The sequence below is a fragment of the Ammodytes marinus genome (genome assembly GCF_949987685.1).
Source record: "Ammodytes marinus genome assembly, chromosome: 1".
NCBI lineage: Eukaryota > Metazoa > Chordata > Actinopteri > Uranoscopiformes > Ammodytidae > Ammodytes > Ammodytes marinus.
In genome coordinates, this window is record NC_137230.1 from 15,940,928 (window position 1) to 15,959,062 (window position 18,135).

Here is an 18,135-nt window from a genome sequence, read left to right on the forward strand (position 1 = left end):
TGGGTTCCTGATCATCATTGTTAAGGGACCCTTCAGGCAGGGTAGGTCTTTCACAAGGGATACTAAACTCCTCGGACATCTGGCGGGTGTACGCTTGTTTTCTCTCTCTATTGCGCTCACAAATTCTGTTGTCAATTCTAATAGCCAATGAGATTAAATCCTCAAGTGAATCTGGAACCTCACGGGAAGCGAGCTCATCCTGAACTCTCTCAGACAAGGCATGACTAAAAGTGGTCACTAGAGCCTCCCTGTTCCAACCTGATTGCGTAGCTAAAGTCCGGAATTTAATTGAAAATTCTGCAACGCTTGCAGAGCCCTGACGTAACCTAAGGAGGCGTTTGGCTGCTTCGTGGCCACTAACATCGTGGTCGAACACACGCCTCATCTCCGCCATGAAGAGGGGCGCGTCAGCGCAGACTGGAGTCTGCCTATCCCATAAGGCTGTAGCCCATGAAAGGGCCTTTTCCGAAAGAAGGGATATTATATATGCGACCCGGGCTCGGTCGGTGCTAAACATAGAGGGTCGTAACTCAAACACTAAACAGCATTGGGTTATAAATCCCTTACACCTCCCTGGATGCCCGTCATAGCAGGCTGGGGTTGCCAGCTTGGTCTCCTGGACTACAAAAGGGTCATGGGGTGGAACTGGAGGCACTTGTGCTTGGGTAGGGGCTGGCCCAGGTGGCTGTAAACGGGCCAGTATCTCCCGCAGCATGCAGTCCTGCGAGGCCTGTTGCTCTACAATGGCACGTAGGGTTTGGTCGTGTGAGCCTAACATGGCTCCTTGAGCAGAAATTGCCTGCCTATGGACCTCTAAGCTGTCACTAGCAGCACTAGTGGTGTCCGCTGTGCCCTGCATTGGGCTGCTCATTCTGTGAGGACTGGGGGGGGTTTGGGACACAGGTGCGGACCAAGGGGTGTCTGAAAGTTATCCCCGGAGGGATAACCACTAAATCGCAAAGCGTCTACAGGGAAGGGGAGAAAACAAAAATGCACAAAGCTGTAAAGGGCCACACAGGCTACCTTTTAATAATACAAACTAAAGCGACAACAAAACCACCGCTGCCAAGCAGCTGAAGACATAGAGGCTAAGGCTTCTTTAGACACTACAGATGGTTTGAAAGTCTAATAGAGTGACTATTTACTTTATGTAATATAACTCTATTTTACTATTACGCAATTCCTCTCTATCTAAAAGCCCCAGATGAAAGCAAAAAGTTGAAGCCCAACCAATGAGAGAGTCTTTGTCAACAGCTCAGTGATCAAACCCATCTCTCTCTCTCTCTCTCTCTCTCTCTCTCTCTCTCGCTCTCTCGCTCGCTCTCTCTGTCTCTGTGACCTCCTCTCACCCCATGATGTCCCTCTGCTCTGTATTAAAGAGGGAACTTGTGAATAGTGTGATTGTGTATTCATTAAAGAGGATGGCAGCTGCCGGTGGTGGCGATGGTGAGAGCTTGTGTGTGCTCACGGCTGTGCATGTGCGGAGATTGTAATCCTGTAGATCCTGATGACTTATCCTTTATCCTTTATGAGTAGTATGCATGTCGGGCTCCAGCAAAGTAATTTGTCCCTTAGATTAGATAGATTACTAGGAATTACCCATGAAGTCTTTGTGTCATAACCAGACAAATGTCGTAATATGCGGTGGAGTGCAGAGGGGTGCGGCCTGGTTTCAGTTGAACTCAATAGCTGGTAGTAGTATAGTTTTATTGCTGTTTTGGAACGTTGTGTTTTGCTTTAAACAAGTGATATTTAAAAAAGTCTTCATGGCATTGATCAAACTTTGTGTCTTCCTGTTCTTCTTTTTCAGTGATGTCGTGAATCAGTGGAGTCCTCCAGCCCAGTGAAGGACGTGCCAGTGCCCGGCTGCTGCTGCTAATGGGCCCTCCTGCCCTGCCATGAGTACCCGTGATGGCGTTGGTGGCGTCGGTGGCGTGGGCACCCTGGGCCGGCGGCAGCGCTTCGAGAACTCTGAGTTCACGGTGCGTATCTACCCGGGCCCCCTGGCCGAGGGCACCATCTACTGCCCCATCAGCGCCCGCAAGACCACCACAGCCGCCGAGGCCATCGAACGCGTCATCGAGCGCCTGCAGTTGGACCGCACCAGGTGTTATGTCCTGGCCGAGGTGAAGGAGTTTGGTGGGGAGGAATGGATCCTCAACCCCTCCGACTGCCCCGTGCAGCGGATGATGCTCTGGCCCCGTGTGGCACTAGAGCTCCGCCCGCTGTCCGGGGGCGAGGATTACCGCTTCCTCCTGAGGCAGAAGAACCTGGACGGCTCCATTCACTATGGCGGCAGCCTCCAGATGTGGCTGCAGGTCACAGAGGAGCGCAGGCGCATGGTGGAGCGTGGACTCCTGCCTCAGCCCGAGTCTCAGGGCGACCACGCAGATCTATGCCGCCTGCCGGAGCTCAACGAGCGCTCGCTGCTGGACAACCTGCGCTCGCGCTTCTGCCAGGAAAAGATCTACACGTATGTCGGAAGCATCCTCATCGTCATTAACCCCTTCAAGTTTCTGCCCATCTACAACCCCAAGTATGTGAAGATGTATGATAATCATACACTGGGAGATCTGGAGCCGCACATTTACGCCGTGGCCGACGTGGCTTATCATACCATGCTGCAAAGAGAGAGGAATCAGTGCATTGTTATATCCGGGGAGAGCGGCTCTGGGAAGACGCAAAGCACCAACTTTCTGATTCATCATCTGACCGCGCTCAGCCAGAAGGGTTTTGCCAGCGGGGTGGAGCAGATCATCCTCGGGGCGGGGCCAGTTCTAGAGGTAAGCAGAAACACCAGTGTTTGCAACCTAAAAGAAAAAGCTCTGCTGATAATATATATGTGCACTTGAAACTAGACACTTTGGCTAAACTGAACCATTACAAAAATTATGAATTGAGAGTTGACTGCTGTGAGACTTATCTAGACTTGATTCCCAATGAAACATCTCAGTTGTCTTTGAGTCATTGATTGTCTGATGTATGGAGATTCCCTTATTCCTAAATTTGAGACTTATGTGAAATAACTTCAGACCTGGATTTGCCCCGAAGACTGACTTGTCTTGCTGCCTGGCTCACATTGTTTGTTAGTCGAAATGGCAATATATGAATAGACTTGTAATATCAGGTGTTGCGGATATGTTGGACTTAGGGATGGCCATTTAGAATTTTTTCTTTAACCGGTTAACCACCAGAATTAACGGTTATTAACCGGTTAACCGTTAAGATTTAATGTAGCCTATTTATAGTGAAATACATGAAGCATTATAGTAGGGCTCCCAACCTTTTTTTGTTCCAAGGACCTGCCTATAAAACAATTCAGGGACCAGTAGCCAACTTAAATGCCTACATTTTGACACAGCATTTTTGTCTGTTGTGAGAAGAGGTCTAGTATGCGAATGTAGGAGCAGAAAGTGCAATAAGTGACTGAAAAGGGACATTTACACACACACACACACAGGCTTAGGGGATGGGTAGCCTACCGTCATTCATTCTTTACCGACAGTTGGCATTCTTACATCCGGTTCAGCAATATCAAAATAAGAGTCCGGATTTCAGAGAAATTAACCTTTTAACCTTTGGCATTAACCGGTTAAAGATCTTCTTAACGGTTAACGGTTAACCAGTTAACCATGGACACTTGGACTGATAGATTTAATGTGGAATTTTTTCTTTCTGCATTTATGGTTTCTAACAGTTTGCGCTTATTACTGGATTGATTCCTACAGCCATACTCAACAATACTTGCTGTTAATGTGAGTTTCTGTGTGGCTTACATTAGTTACACAACACCCTATGGTTGGCCCTGAGTTGTGTCTGCCTCGTTACAGAGGTTTATTGCACTTTTACGTCCAGCTGTGTGGGGATTATGTTGCACACAGAGGAACTCTCTATCTCCAGTGGTTGCAGTTGTAGATTCATGTTTTTGTGATTCCGACCATTGTTTTGCCCCTCACAGTGGAAAGATAGTCTCAAGGTAGACCTTGTAGAGGCCCAGCCAAAGGTCTTCGAAGGAAACTGGTTGTTTTCATATCAGCGAAGACATTCCACTCATATTCCTTTTCTTCTTCTTCAGGGACCTGTCATTTTATTGCACCTAAGTCAAAGAGTCTTTGACAAGTGCACAACCACACATTGTTTTCTCATTTGTCCTCAACATCAACCGAATTCCTGAAGGTTACACAACACCCTTGAACTGTACTCACAGTGATGCCAGTCATGAAGGCAAATACTGGTTTCTTATTGTCAAGGGTGTTGTATTTTGTAAGGGGTAGTATCACTCACTGACTGTCAAGTCACCTGACCACCATATGTGTATACACTATTCACTTACATAGAACAAGGCCGTGCATGCATTTCTTCTATTATTTTCCTCATCTGGGTATTTTTGAATGTGCTCATTATCCAGCCAAATAGATTTATCTAATCATGAGTTTTTGGCATCTTTAATGGATGGGATGTCAGTTTTACATTGTTATTACAGTCCAATTACTTATTCATGCTAACTCAACTCTTTGCCAGCCAGTGTTCTTGGCACCAATGTCAAGTTGAAGATGGCAGTGTGGAGGCCAAGTTCAAAGTTAACAATCCTTTGCAACTAGTAGCTCTACTCTGCATTTTATTGCTTTCGGTTTAGCAAACACAGTTCTCAGGAATGCCATTCATCAGTGTGTCTCCAGGGTTAATGTGTAAGCATATCAGGTTAATCCCCAACGCAGCAACACGAGTGAGTAGTTTTGAGTGCAGAGGAGCAGCCTTTAATTGTTTGCACAGTAAGATTGCGTATCTGCCCGCGGGGTGATTGATGCCAAGAGTGAGGCATGTGGTGCTACTGCAGAGAGAGAAAGAGGAGTGGAGGGGAGGAACTCAACATTACCTCATAGGAGTACTTCATCTTAATTTCCCTCTAGCAGCGTGTCATTCTGAAAAGTAGACTAGCAGCACCAGAGGAACGATATTTGAATTTTTTTGTGGGTTTCAGTATGTTTATTCTTCCCCATCTTTAATAATTGTGTGTATTTATATTATATCATTCTGTTTTTCACCTCTATTTGAGATAATGGTCTCTCTTCGTAATGTTAAGGGCTTTGTGATATGGGCCCGAGGTTTCAAAAGCTATGCCTCCATTTATTTTACACATCAAAGTCTGTTAACGTCTGTAGGCAGCTACAACTTCATATGTGGAAATATTTGTTTAAAGCCTTTTGTGGCTTCAGAGGGAGCTGTCTCATTTTCCAAGTTACATACCCATTCACCCACATCCAATATACTGTATAATGTACATTGTTATATAAATGTTACATAGTTGTGCATAGTGCCTAACATAGTGTCAGTGACTTGGGGTTTAATTTGTTTTAAGGGGTACAGAATTTTCATCTTCTTTCCCCGCTCCAGTCAAAAGTGACTGGGCCAGTTCATTGTTCAGAGAATACTGATAACATAAACCAGGACGGTGTTGAGCATTTACCCTATAACAAACAATACTACAGACTGCCAGTTGCGGGTCCAACTCACCCAGAGGCCCATAGCAAGAGGGATCTTTAAAAAAAAATCTTGATGGAGGATATCAGTTACAAGAGGTTTTGGTTTGTTCTGGAAACCAGCCAACAGCTGCAGCTATGTGTTAAGATCCTGACAAGCCCCTTTTACTCAAGGGCTTCAATTAATGAGAACTCAGCTTGAAGGAGCTGAAAACATCAACCCATAAGAAGACATTGTGCTGGTTGGATAAACACAGCAAGTTACAGCATTCAGGTTGAACATGGTTATTATTCTACATTCAAGGCAATTAGAGATGTGACAGGCTTTCATTTGTGGGTTGGAGTTTGAAAGGACTATAAACTGCTTTTATTTATCCTACCTTCAACACCTGTGGACTTCGCCTGACCCCCAAAGAATGAAGACGAATACAAGCATACTTGAGATACGACAAATACTTTGCCTAATGACGGTCGAGCACTTATCTGCTGTCTGTCATTCCGTACGATGTTTACCTTCTTGTGCCAGATATGACTGAAATTTACATTAGCAATATGTTCCTGTGTCTACTGTCTACATATTCCACACAGGAATTTCTGGTTTGAAATTTTCCTGGTGGTTTTTTACCTTCATTTGTCTCCATGCCAATAGGAAACATGGTACATAGGAAGTTTTGATTAATTCTTATGAATGCTGTAACAATGTATTACAGAAACCTGACCGCATTACAATTCATGTCTCTGCTTTTTCTAAAAGGACATCTTGGAAGTGATCATATTTAAAGCAACCTGCTGCATAAAACACATTAGTTGTATAGGAAAGGACAGCCATGAAGGATGGCGCAGCATTATCATTACACTTAATTTGCTGCATGTTTCTCTGCTTGATCTCCAATTGTTCAACAGGCTTGTCAGTAATGATAGGTTAGTGCAGACAACTGTGTGTCTGGTCTTTGCCAGATGACTGCTGAGTTTTCTTTCATAATAGTTTATCTTCTCTCTGTTTAATTTTCTTTAAGTGTCTCTATGGCATACTATCTACAAAGACCAAACAGCTATGGATTAAATATTGATCAATGAACAATGTATAATGTATAGTTTGGAGATGGATGCTTTGTGTACTTTATCTGTATTCTTGTACTAGCTTGTCATCACCTAGTGTTTAACTACCACCCGGGCTTTAAATCCAGATGTCAAGCCTGTTAAAACTTTGGCTTTTCAGGTGGCTACCTGACATTTTAGAATGATTGAAAGCGCAGTCTTGGAATGAGTGTCCTAAGTAGGCATGATAATGCAAGATGTGCTTCAAATACTTAAGTATAGGACTTCCTGGTTGCCTATTGGTCAAAATACCTGCAACATCCAAGGTTTGGTTTTGTTCTTGTCATCCTCCTTATTCTCTCGCTATGTTTCCTGCATATATATCAATGGTGTCTGTCTGCTATCAAAACCAAAGGCTATATAAATAACAATGGTCAATAATGCGCTACTATTTTATGACTAAACTAATGAAAACAAAGACCGCTCACAGGAAGCAAAGTAATTTGTTTTTACATGTGAGCAAAGTGACAGCTTAATATGAGTTCAGCTGTCTATATGTTCCCCCACGGGTTAAGAAGTATGGGCGTATGGGGTTACCTCGCACTGCTCACTGACAGTGCATCTTCATGAGCTGCGTTACAAGACCAGGGCGGTGTCACAGAGCATTAGCGCGGGATCAAATCTGTGTGTGTGTGTGTGTGTATCTGTGTGTGTGTGTGTGTGTGTGTGTGTGTGTGTGTGTGTGTGTGTGTGTGTGTGTGTGTGTGTGTGTGTGTGTGTGTGTGTGTGTGTGTGTGTGTGTGTGTGTGTGTGTGTGTGTGTGTGTGTGTGTGTGTGTGTGTGTGTGTGTGTGTGTGTGTGTGTGTGTGTGTGTGTGTATGTGTCTGAGCTGCTGCTGCAAGGTGCTGCTTCTGTCACCGTCAAAAGACATACAAACACTCACTTTCATGTGTACCCACACAAGTATAGGGTTAAGCAGAGATTTGGAGGCCCTCTGTCATCACACATTGGTGATTTGATTAAAACCACACATTTATGTAAAATAAACTGAAGCTGGAAAGAGTGGTTGATGGATCAGTTAGTTAATTGAAACTTTCAAAATGTGCAACCTATCTGAGGAACTTACTCATTCTCACCTACTTATTGGGAAAGATTGTAAGTATTCAATAATTCATGTTTCTTCTCTGAAGCTCCTGTTGTGCTCCTGTACGTTCTCAGCCAACAGAAACACTCCCAAAGTGAGTCAACCCAGGTCAGCAGTTTCACCTCTTGGCATCTCCTTCAGGGCTACCTCGATATACACGCATACATGTGCACACACTCACTTGCACATTTAATACCATCTCCCCAGAGCCCCCACTAATACTGAGCAGGATTAGTGTGTATTATGCCTCCCCCCTCCTCAAACTGGGTGGGGTCGATTTAGATTTACTGTGCCCTGAAAGTGTTGTTTTCCTCTGGGGTGGAAGAAAAGACGAGATGAGGGTTGACAGTGAACGATTGAGCACAGTTCATATGCAGTGTCCTTTGGGTTTAGGGTAAAGTTACAGTGCTGTGTGTGTTTTTATTGAGGTGAAACTAGGGTAAAGAGTGTAATTCTGGCCTGTGTGAATGCTTACACTGTGGGCTTGGCCCATAGGCTGCATTCCTTGGTTAAGCAATATGGAGTCAAGTCCAAGTCTAACCTGTCAAGTTATCTGTAGGCTGCTGTAATAATTTGAAAGGTATGAGTAAACACACACAGCAGTGAGTTATACAAAGCAGTACACCACAGTATTGTCTGTGAAGCAACTTGAGGAGGTTGGTTGTGTAGTTGAAGAATAAAGCTGCATTAGTCTTTTAGCAACTACCCTCCTCACCATGAGGATTACGTAAGATCAAGCCATATGTTTGGAGTTGTTTGCTCAGGGTTTCCCAGATGAATGAGGAAAGGCTTTTCTGTCGAGTACAGTAGTGGTAGAGGCCTGTACAGAGAGCTCTTGATTAAACTGATATTATATTTTGTGAAAACCTTATATAGATGTGTATGTATATGCAATTTATGATATAAATCATCAGAAACTGTGTACAATGTTCATTACAGCTCCAGGTGATGCTATGGCATGTTTATATTATCTTTTTTTGTCCAACTAACAGTCCAAAACCCAAAGATATTAATAATGGGGAAAAACAAGAAGGAAACAGCAAATTCTCCTGAGAGAAGGAATTAATTTAACAGTTGCAGATTCATTTTGCTAAATTTGATCAATTGACTGATCATTTCTCACACATTAGCATGGGAATAGTGTGTATTTTCTGTAATGGGAAGACGTAGCAGCAATAAATCAGATCAGTATGTCTGAATATCGTTACAATGTATCAAATCTATTTTCTTTTTTAAGGCCAGGACACACCAGTCCGACTCGTTCCGACTACCCAAAAAATGGAGTCGCCGTTTCAGGAAGCTCCAGTCTTCCCGTCGCGGCCAAAAAACACACCGAGACGACTGCTTATTTTCCGTACGCTCTGCGCTTGCGCGGGACGTAATGTCTCCACAACAGCAGGCGGCGCTAATCTGTATTGTGGCCCGAAAAAATACAAAAGCCGGAAATGATGGGACAGCTCTCTAGAGCATAAACATAGATAGAAATACGTATTTATATTTATGGACCTTAAGAGCACAATTTTTAGCAGAGAGTGTCGAGCATGGTGTCGAGCAGTCAACAAGGGTTGATGCATGTGAGTACTCTCAAAACGAAACGAACAAACACATTAAAACGATGGCTAGCTGTTGTTAGCTGTTTGTGCTACCCGCCTCACTTCCGGGCTTCACTGATTCGCTAGCCCTCCACCAATCAAATTGCTCCAAATGAAAGACAGTCGGCCACCGATTGAACATGTTCAAAACAAGCCCGACGACCTCTACGTCGGCCGACGTCACGGCACACACCAAACAGATTCGTGTCCCGACCCCCTACCGACACTACGACGGCGATTATCTGGCCGGTGTGTCCTGGCCTTTAAGGTTAACCTTTTTTGTTGACAGTTGAAGAGCAGTGTTCGCAGTGTGGAAATGGGGAGAGAGAGGGGGTATACATGGAGTAAATAACCCTTGTCTGACTCAAACTCACGCCCACTGTGACAAGGACTGAGCTGATAAGGTACATGTATATGCTCTACCCACTATGCCACGGAGTGCCCCAATATGTATCAGTTAGTTAATCGAGTCAAACTCAATATATGCTGAATCCTAAGCAGAAGGCATTCTGCTCAGCTGCTAACAGCTCCAGCTGCTACTTCTCACTGTTTGTTTATCTCTCCGAGGCGGTGCCAAGCTCTTAATTTTCTGTGAAACTGTATACACGCAGACTGGCACCACTGGCTGGGAAAGAGGAGTACATACCGTCTCTGCTTTGTGGACCTTCATGCAGAGGCTAGCGTTGATTCAGACTCACTCTGGCTGCTTTAGGTCAGAGGTGACACAGCGATTCGGTAGAGCCACATGAGTCTCAGAGGGGTCACAGGGATTTGTTTGACTTCTTAGCTGAGGGTATCTGGTGTTATGTAGCAGGCATTAATGCCCCAGATTAATCTTTCGCAAAGTGTTTTTTAAACCTGCATATCACATTCTCAACATGTGTGAATTTGTTTGGTATTCCCAGCAATATTATTATTATTATTTATTTATTTTTATAATTTTTTTCATACTTTATTTTATTTTTTTAGGATAAAGCACATACATTCGATAAAGAAAACGGAACAAAACAGTTAGGTCACCGAAGGCAGGGCATAATAAAGCTTAACATCTACAGTCAAGATTCCCAGAAATTCTTGAGGATAAAGCAAGAGTAACTAAGTAGTAGACTAACATGTCAGACATTTTCTGGTTCCAGTTCCTTGCATGAGAGAATTTGCTGTTTGTCATATACTTTTGTGTATGGAATATCCTTTGGTTTTCGTCAACCAAAATAGGACACTTGATGAAGGCCGCTTTGCCTTTGGAAAGCTGATATGGAGATGTCTTCACAGTTTAAAAAACAAAACAATTAATCTATCAATCTGTAGATGAATGGACGATGATATTGATGGTTACTGCTTCAGAAGATGTTTGTGGCAAATAAAGTAACATTTCTTACAGGATCTGTAGTCCTGTCTGTTGCATCTTGTCTCTTTCATAGCACTTTATGAGCCAACTAGTCCGTCGTCAGCAGCAGATATCGGCAGCAGCCCGACAATGTGCCTGTTTGTGTCCCCTGACTGGCTCTTTATTTATGCTTGGGTATGCCAGAGTTTGCAGGTGCCTCATCAGCAACACACACACACACGCACATGCACACGCACATGCATACGCACATGCATACGCACACACACACACACACACACACACACACACACACACACACACACACACACACACACACACACACACACACACACACACACACACACACACACACACAGTCAGCACTTGCTGTCAGACTCGCCCAGCTGCCCTACTGCCCTGACTACACCTGCACCAGTGTGTCACATAGAAATGAGATGGGACAAAAAACGCTTTATTCTGTGCAAAGTCAAAAAAGGATGGAGCCAAATCCAGCCACAGTGGACCTGCTCTCTTCTTTGTTGTCTTTAAAGGGAGATCACCCTGGAGCACATCTGTGTTGTGAATGCAGTCAGTCAAAGCTGAAATGTTCTGTTCAGATTTAATTAATTAAAATGAAAAGTCTCACCAGTTTCATACTAAGTCATGTTAAGATTAAACAATTCATTGATTACTTTTGAAGGCGATTTGGCATGAAAAAAATTATCAGCAACTACTTTCATAATCGCACTATAAGGTCATTTTAAGCACAACACCAAATATCAAAGGTTATAACCTCTCAAAATGTTATTTTTTGTCATCTGTGATAGAAGAGCAAATGATGAATTGGAATAATGGGACAAATAACTAGCAGATAAATTGATAAAAACAATAACTGTCAATTGTTCTAATCCAGGAACGAAATTCCTGACATTTGCAGAAAATAAACAAAATCTCTGTTTTGTGTCTCCTGAGATGCCCAAAATACAGTACAGTTATACACACTCTCTCTCCCCCCTTCTGTTGCTGACCTTGTCCATGAGCAGCTGGCAAGATGTTGCCTTTTCCCCCTGTCATCCTTCCTTTGAAACCCTCCTCTGATTCTGTGAAGAAACGGATGTTCAGGACTTGTTTTAAAAGCTCTTTTGTGGGAGCTCGGTCATGTCCTCTCCCTCCCCTTGCCTCTCCTCCGGTAGGAGTGGCAACAACAAAAAAGGGGGAACTCACAACAATATACGTCTTCTGATGATCTTCCTAAAACAATTGTCTATCACTTTGCTGTCTAAAGTACAGGCCGAGTAAGATTTTTTTATATTATTTAATTAATTATTGAACTATTATTAATATATAATAATAATAAGTTATTAAAGGGTATTATTAAAATGGTCTCTGACATTCCGGCGGTTAAACGGCTAAAATCTGAAACCACCTCCTTCAGAAAATTTTCCGTCTTCATGATTTTGAATGTGTCAATAAACTCAGTCACTCCTCACTTCAGTTACATAAATTCCTTGCAGGTGACCTGACCTCTCCACTTCAAGGTTCTGTGTGTGTGTGTGTGTGTGTGTGTGTGTGTGTGTGTGTGTGTGTGTGGTCGAATTCCTTGCAGGTGACCTCTCCACTTGGAGGTTCGTGTGTGTGCGTGCGTTCGGTTGGTTTGTGGTTATCTTGTGCGTCCCATGTTGTCCAGATGTGGTGTAATAAAACTTAGTGTGAAAAGCGCACACATCTGGAAGGGAGCAGAAAAACATGAGGGTTGTCAGCCCCTGGAGCAAGTCGCTTATGGAAAGAAAGATCGTCCCAGCTGGCCACGTGGATTTTTTTCCCTTCTTTTCTTCAAATGGCGGGTGGTCATCTCTCCCATGTGGTCTATAGAGGAATGAACACGAGAGTTTAAGCAAAGATAAGATTTTACTTTTGTATCCCTGATAGGTTATCGCTGCAGGAAACCAAACGCAATCATCAAGTGGTGTTATCGTCTTCCTTATTCTCTGGCACACTGTCCCTCTCTTCTTCCTGCTGGCCCTGGGGCTACACTAGTGGTTTGTCCCCTAGCCCATCCCAGTGAGAAGATAAGTGTTACTGCCACGCTAAGAATAAATCAATAAAATGTGAGTTGGGACACTTGCCTGTGTTTAGTGTGAATGACTCATTAAGCATAAAGGACAATGACTTTGAAGAGGCGCTGGGATGCTTTTAGTATGTGTGGAGATTTTGTTCCCCTCTGTCATAAAGTTTTTAAGAGCCGCTGTCTTCCAGACAAACACTGACCTGCAGGCTTAAAGCCACTGAATGACCATGACTGTAGAAAAGGCTCCTTTACGCCGTTTTACATATAGAGAGAAGCATGTTCATATAACTTAACTATATCTGGTTGCTTGGGGAAAATGAACTTGGCTTGATAACCCTTTTATTGTTTTTTTTTTGTTTTTTTTATACTTGAATGAGGTTTTGCATTTATAGAACAGTTAAAATCAATAGAAAAAATTGGAAATGTAGAAATTCAGAAATGAAAGAGGGGCTGGTTAAAAGTCCAGGAGAGCTCATATCAAGGCAGCAACACTTTAACATTAAGTCCCACTTTAAAGATCTGACTGAGGTCAGGAACAATGTGCAACACAACACACTGACTTAAAGAGGACCTATTATACTACTTTTCTGGTCTTAATTTCTTGTTTTACACTGCTATAGAGCAACCTGACACGAATCACATCACAAAAAACTATGTAGATTTTCGGGAAGCTCTTTCTCTTATTTTGGCGATCCAGCACGTCCTGTCAACACTTGAGTGTGTGTGCTTCGGCAATCTCCGCTCCCTCCGCCTGTGCATCGGCCATCGCCGCTACCCTCCCCCCCTCCTGCAAACCCCACTCCGTTGTGATTGGTTACCTTCCTTCCGGAACACTTTCAGTGGCGGGAAGCGCGAGCATGGACCTATAAGGGCGCGAGGCAGACGCGAGTCAGACGCGAACAGGGAAGTGACAGCATTACCATACATGGAAACATCCGCGTGGTGACTTCACAAAGTTACATGCGACGTCACAAAGTTACAAAGGGTAGACCGCTTTGAAGACGTGACTTCTCGACTGGCTAGAATAGTGTTTAGTGGTCTGCACAGACACCCCAGACGGTCAGCAGGGAATACGTCGAAATGCATGCAAGTCATTATTTGATAATTTAGTATGGTTAAGCATGACTATGAATCATCATAACAATGTTTATAGGTCATAAAAGTCAAAAAGCATCATAGGTCCTCTTTAAAGTCCATCACTGTCCATAGTCCATAAAGGTGTTGAAAAGATCCAAGTGTTGAAGCGCTAGTGTGAGCAGACCAAGAGTGCCTATTTGCAGACACATGGGGGATCGGAGCTCCACCGGAAACACGAAACCTGCTCCACCGGAAATACGCTACCTTCTTCTTCGTTTTGTTTTACTGGCGGCCAAGTGGCCAGGGGCCTATTTCAGGTAGCTGGTTTACTGCGGCAATATACGCCGTGGGTCTAAGCTGCTGGATAGGTGATTTGACCTACTCTGAGTTTGTTTTCACTTTACGCTGCAGCTCCGACTGAAGAAAGAGTGTCACTGCCACAACGCGACCCTGTACAGTTTAAAGCAAAATCACTCCATAGAAATCTCCATCAGGATGTTATTATCATTTCCTGATGATTTTACGTTTGATCGATCATTTATCTGATCAGTACCATATTTCTCAGCCCTCGTGCCGTTCATATGCGGCCACCTTACACATAGTGAACATGCGCTACATTCAGATGAATAAACCTATTGTATTGTATGTATCTCATTATTTATTTATTTATTAACAGGAGTTTTTTAACATCTGTGCCACTGAACATAGGCTATTTATGTTAGGTTGAAATGTAATTCTGTGGCTGCACGCGATCGTTACTGTTCACTTGCGTGATCACAAAGTCACAGACGAGCCTCGTTAAATAGCCTAATATGAATATAGAAATTATATAATAATTAAAACTGTGATCACTAGAGGACAAGGGATCTGGTAATAAATCAATCAGGATGTACAATGGAAACTGTCACCTTATGTGTCAGACTATAATGTCTTTCACTCCCCACTTTTTAAAATTAGCTGTTTATTTTAATGTGGTGGCACTTTTTGTGTTTAATTTACAAGAGTTTATATTTGTATGTGATTGACCTACTTGTGATAATTGTGAATTAAAGAGACGGATTTCGGAAGATGTAGGCCTACACAAAGCTTTGTTGCTTCATTCATCTTCTACCTCAACATCTACTTTTTACCACCATCCTGGCCACTTGGGACCCTTAACAAACTGACTTATTTTACTGTCTACTAGCACCATAGCCGGTGGAATCTGTGTCTTGTTATTATTCACCGCTAGGTGATCGCCGATCGCCGCCAGTAAAACAAAACGAAGAAGAAGGTTTCGTGTTTCCGATGGAGCTCCGCTCCCCCATGGGTCCGCAAATAGGTGCCTCTCGAGCAGACTCTAACCCTATCCACATGGTGCTGCAGATTTTAAGTGATTCAACAGACTTTCACCTGGGCTTTAACCTGGTGGTGGTGCCTTCTATTGCCAGGGTGATTGCTCATTTTTCTTCATGTTGTGATACGTCAATAAAAGACATCATGAAATAGCCCTGTGAGGCTTTTTATTGGTGTGGTATTCTGTGTTTGATCACGAGTGAGAGGAATGGGCCCCCATTTTGGCTTCCTACTTCTTTTAATATGTACACGAGTATACTAGTATTCACAGACAAGCCAATAGGAAAGGCTAAACACATCCCCGCCATCTAAAATGGGCCCTTGTCTGGATACATATCTTGTGGTAGTTAAATGAAATCCCTTAGTTTCACACCTTTTCGATTCCAAGTTTCTGGCACCAGCAGAAGTCAGGACAGATGTATACTGTCAGCCGATATATACTAGGCATGTTTATTATATTTGGAAGGGAAATGACTTAGTTTACAAGAGAACAGCAGCTCTGGGATCCTTTTAGATACTTGTTCTGTGATGAGTGCAGTGAGGTCAGCTGCTAATAGCTTACTTTGCGCTGTACTGAAGTGTGTTGAGGTCAAAACAGTGGGGCAGCCTAGCTTCTTGGATTAGATAATTAACCACTTAATTTCATTAATGTGTAACATAGTATTTCCCTATTCATTCATTTAATCTAAGAAAAAGACATGCGAGGACTTGAAAGAAGACAGCATATTCTAGGATTGTCACAGTCCTGATGTTTGGGTCTCTCTAGATCTAACTAATTGGATTGACCTTCTTTCTGCTTGGACCACGTAGCTTAGCTTAAGTGTCTTGATTGTGCAAAGTCACTCCCTACACCTAGCACTGTGTTGTTGCGCCACAGCGTAGCTCAGTGTTAGCCCAGCGATGGTCAGCTAATGCTTGACATGTGGCCTACATATGGGCGTGTTGCTGATAAGACCACCTGTTCCGACTTTGCTCCAACATGGTTAGCTTTGTGGATGAAGGTTTACTTATATTATACACACACACACACACACACACACACACACACACACACACACACACACACACACACACACACACACATAGAGGTACATCTGTCAGCTGAAGTTAAAGGTCCACGCTGTCATTGTCAGAACTCTAAGCTATTACACAGGTAACAACAGCATAGTGTAGTTTTTCTTAAAGATGTTTATTAGGTAAATACTGTACTTGGTTATACTGAGGGTATGTTAAGAACTTCATGTGTATTTAAACCCATGAGTGAAGGACAGAAGGGTAAAAGGGCTCATTAAACAATAAAATAGTGTGGAAAAAGAAATTATCCTTTGCATAAAAAATAAACAATTAAAAGCGAACACTGTTTTGTGATAGTGATATAATGGGGTTTGAAGCTTGAAACAAGACTGTTTTGCTTCAAGAAGCTCTACAACACACTGTACACTACCACAGCATATGGACTAAAGTAATACTGTATATTAACATTGTGAAGCATTAAGCGGCTAAAAAGCCAAATAGTCCCTCAAGAGTTGGTAGAGACCAAAAACTGAGCTAAAAGAGAATGAATATTGGATTCACATTGAACAAGTCACCTCAAATACGACTACAAATGGTCATGTTTCTCTGTGTATGTAGCTTAATTTCAAACAGTGTTGACAGTGTTGGGTACACAGCTCAGATTTACTGATAATGCTTAAACATTGCAGCTGTAGCGACACTTGGTTTCAAGCAAAGCTCTCAATGTTCAGGCAAATATTTACAAACTTATCAAGACAAGTTGAATGGTTGCTGGCAAAGGAATACATTTCGTAACCAGCATGCATATATTTGTAATATGCGGTTTACTAGAATATGCTAAAGGTCCTGATTCTTTCACATATCAAGTCTGGTCATGATTTTGAACTTGATATCCTGCTGTATGTAGAATACGCTCCACATATCTTTTAACATGACCTTTAAAATACTAAATAGGTATTTAAATTTTAAATATCACAAATGATGTCTCTTATTTCCTGCAAAACCTCAGCAGAACTTATTCGTCTGTCCCAAGATGTAATGGATCCTTCTTGTATTTTCACTTGTGCTGTAATTGTCCGCTCTCATCCTGTGTGGGTTTCTGCCCTTTCGTGTTAACTTGAGAAAGCTGAGGCCCGGCCCAGCAGTGACTGATCTGTAATAACAATTAGCCATAACTTTGCACTGTTAGTGTAAGGAGACTTTTAAGCGCATTTATAGTCCAAGAGAGAGAGAGAGAGGTTTATATGTCTGTGGCTCAGTATTCCTCTCTGGCAGTGTAATGCTATTTGTTTTCTGACAGAGTTCATTCGAGGAGCTGTGAAATCGGTATCAGGCTTTTACCTTTCTAACTTTCTGCATTTGCATCAGCTTCGCCGCCGCTTTGCACCGCCATGTTCTACAGTAGCACACAATGGATAAAGTTTATAAATGTACTGTTGTGGGTTTCAGCCGAAGAAGAACGAAGAAGTAGTACTATAGATTAAAATTGTGAAAAGACATAAGGCAGTGGGGATGGTTATTAGTTTCTTGTCCTTAAAGGTTATGTAAATTATCCAAAACGGAGGGTTTAGCAAGGGAGCGTTGCAATCCAGAATCTGGCCGTTAGATGCCGCGTAATATTCCGATTTAACACACTGTACCTCTAATTAATCAATCGGTCAATGGACAGAAAATTATACAAATTTCTTCTCAGAAAATGACTTAACTGATTAATTGATTATCCAGAAAATCTGCCGGCTGTCCAGCTATCAACTAATCGATGAGTTGATGAACCATATCCAGAACTTTGTTTGTTTTCTTTCCTGATTCTCCGTGGGTCTGATCACAGCGAATTGGGACGTGCCTCCATGTTTTCTAGGACATCGCGCCCCGAACCCATTACTCCCCCTCACTATAACATTCCATTCCAATGTACCGTCACCAGATTTGGGAAGCTCCTTCCTGCGCCTCCCGCATATCCTCTCCTGTCTTGACTGTTTTGGCTTTTTCTCACTTTTTCGGCTTTAGTTTTTTTCTTTCTTTTTTTTCATTTTTGAGAGGGAAAAGCCTTTACTCATCTT

The 18,135-nt window shown here is 42.8% G+C and overlaps 1 protein-coding gene across 10 annotated transcripts in view; it reads left to right on the forward strand.

The window, feature by feature from the left end:
* Positions 1-18,135, forward strand: part of myo9aa (myosin IXAa) — a 108,760-nt gene that overhangs the window by 22,804 nt on the left and 67,821 nt on the right. For all 10 annotated transcript variants that reach the window (XM_080027231.1, XM_080027235.1, XM_080027233.1 and 7 more), the window contains exon 2: positions 1,811-2,783. In XM_080027231.1, the coding sequence (XP_079883357.1) occupies positions 1,899-2,783 (885 nt within the window). In that variant the 5' untranslated portion in view covers positions 1,811-1,898. The remainder of the gene's footprint in view (positions 1-1,810; positions 2,784-18,135) is intronic.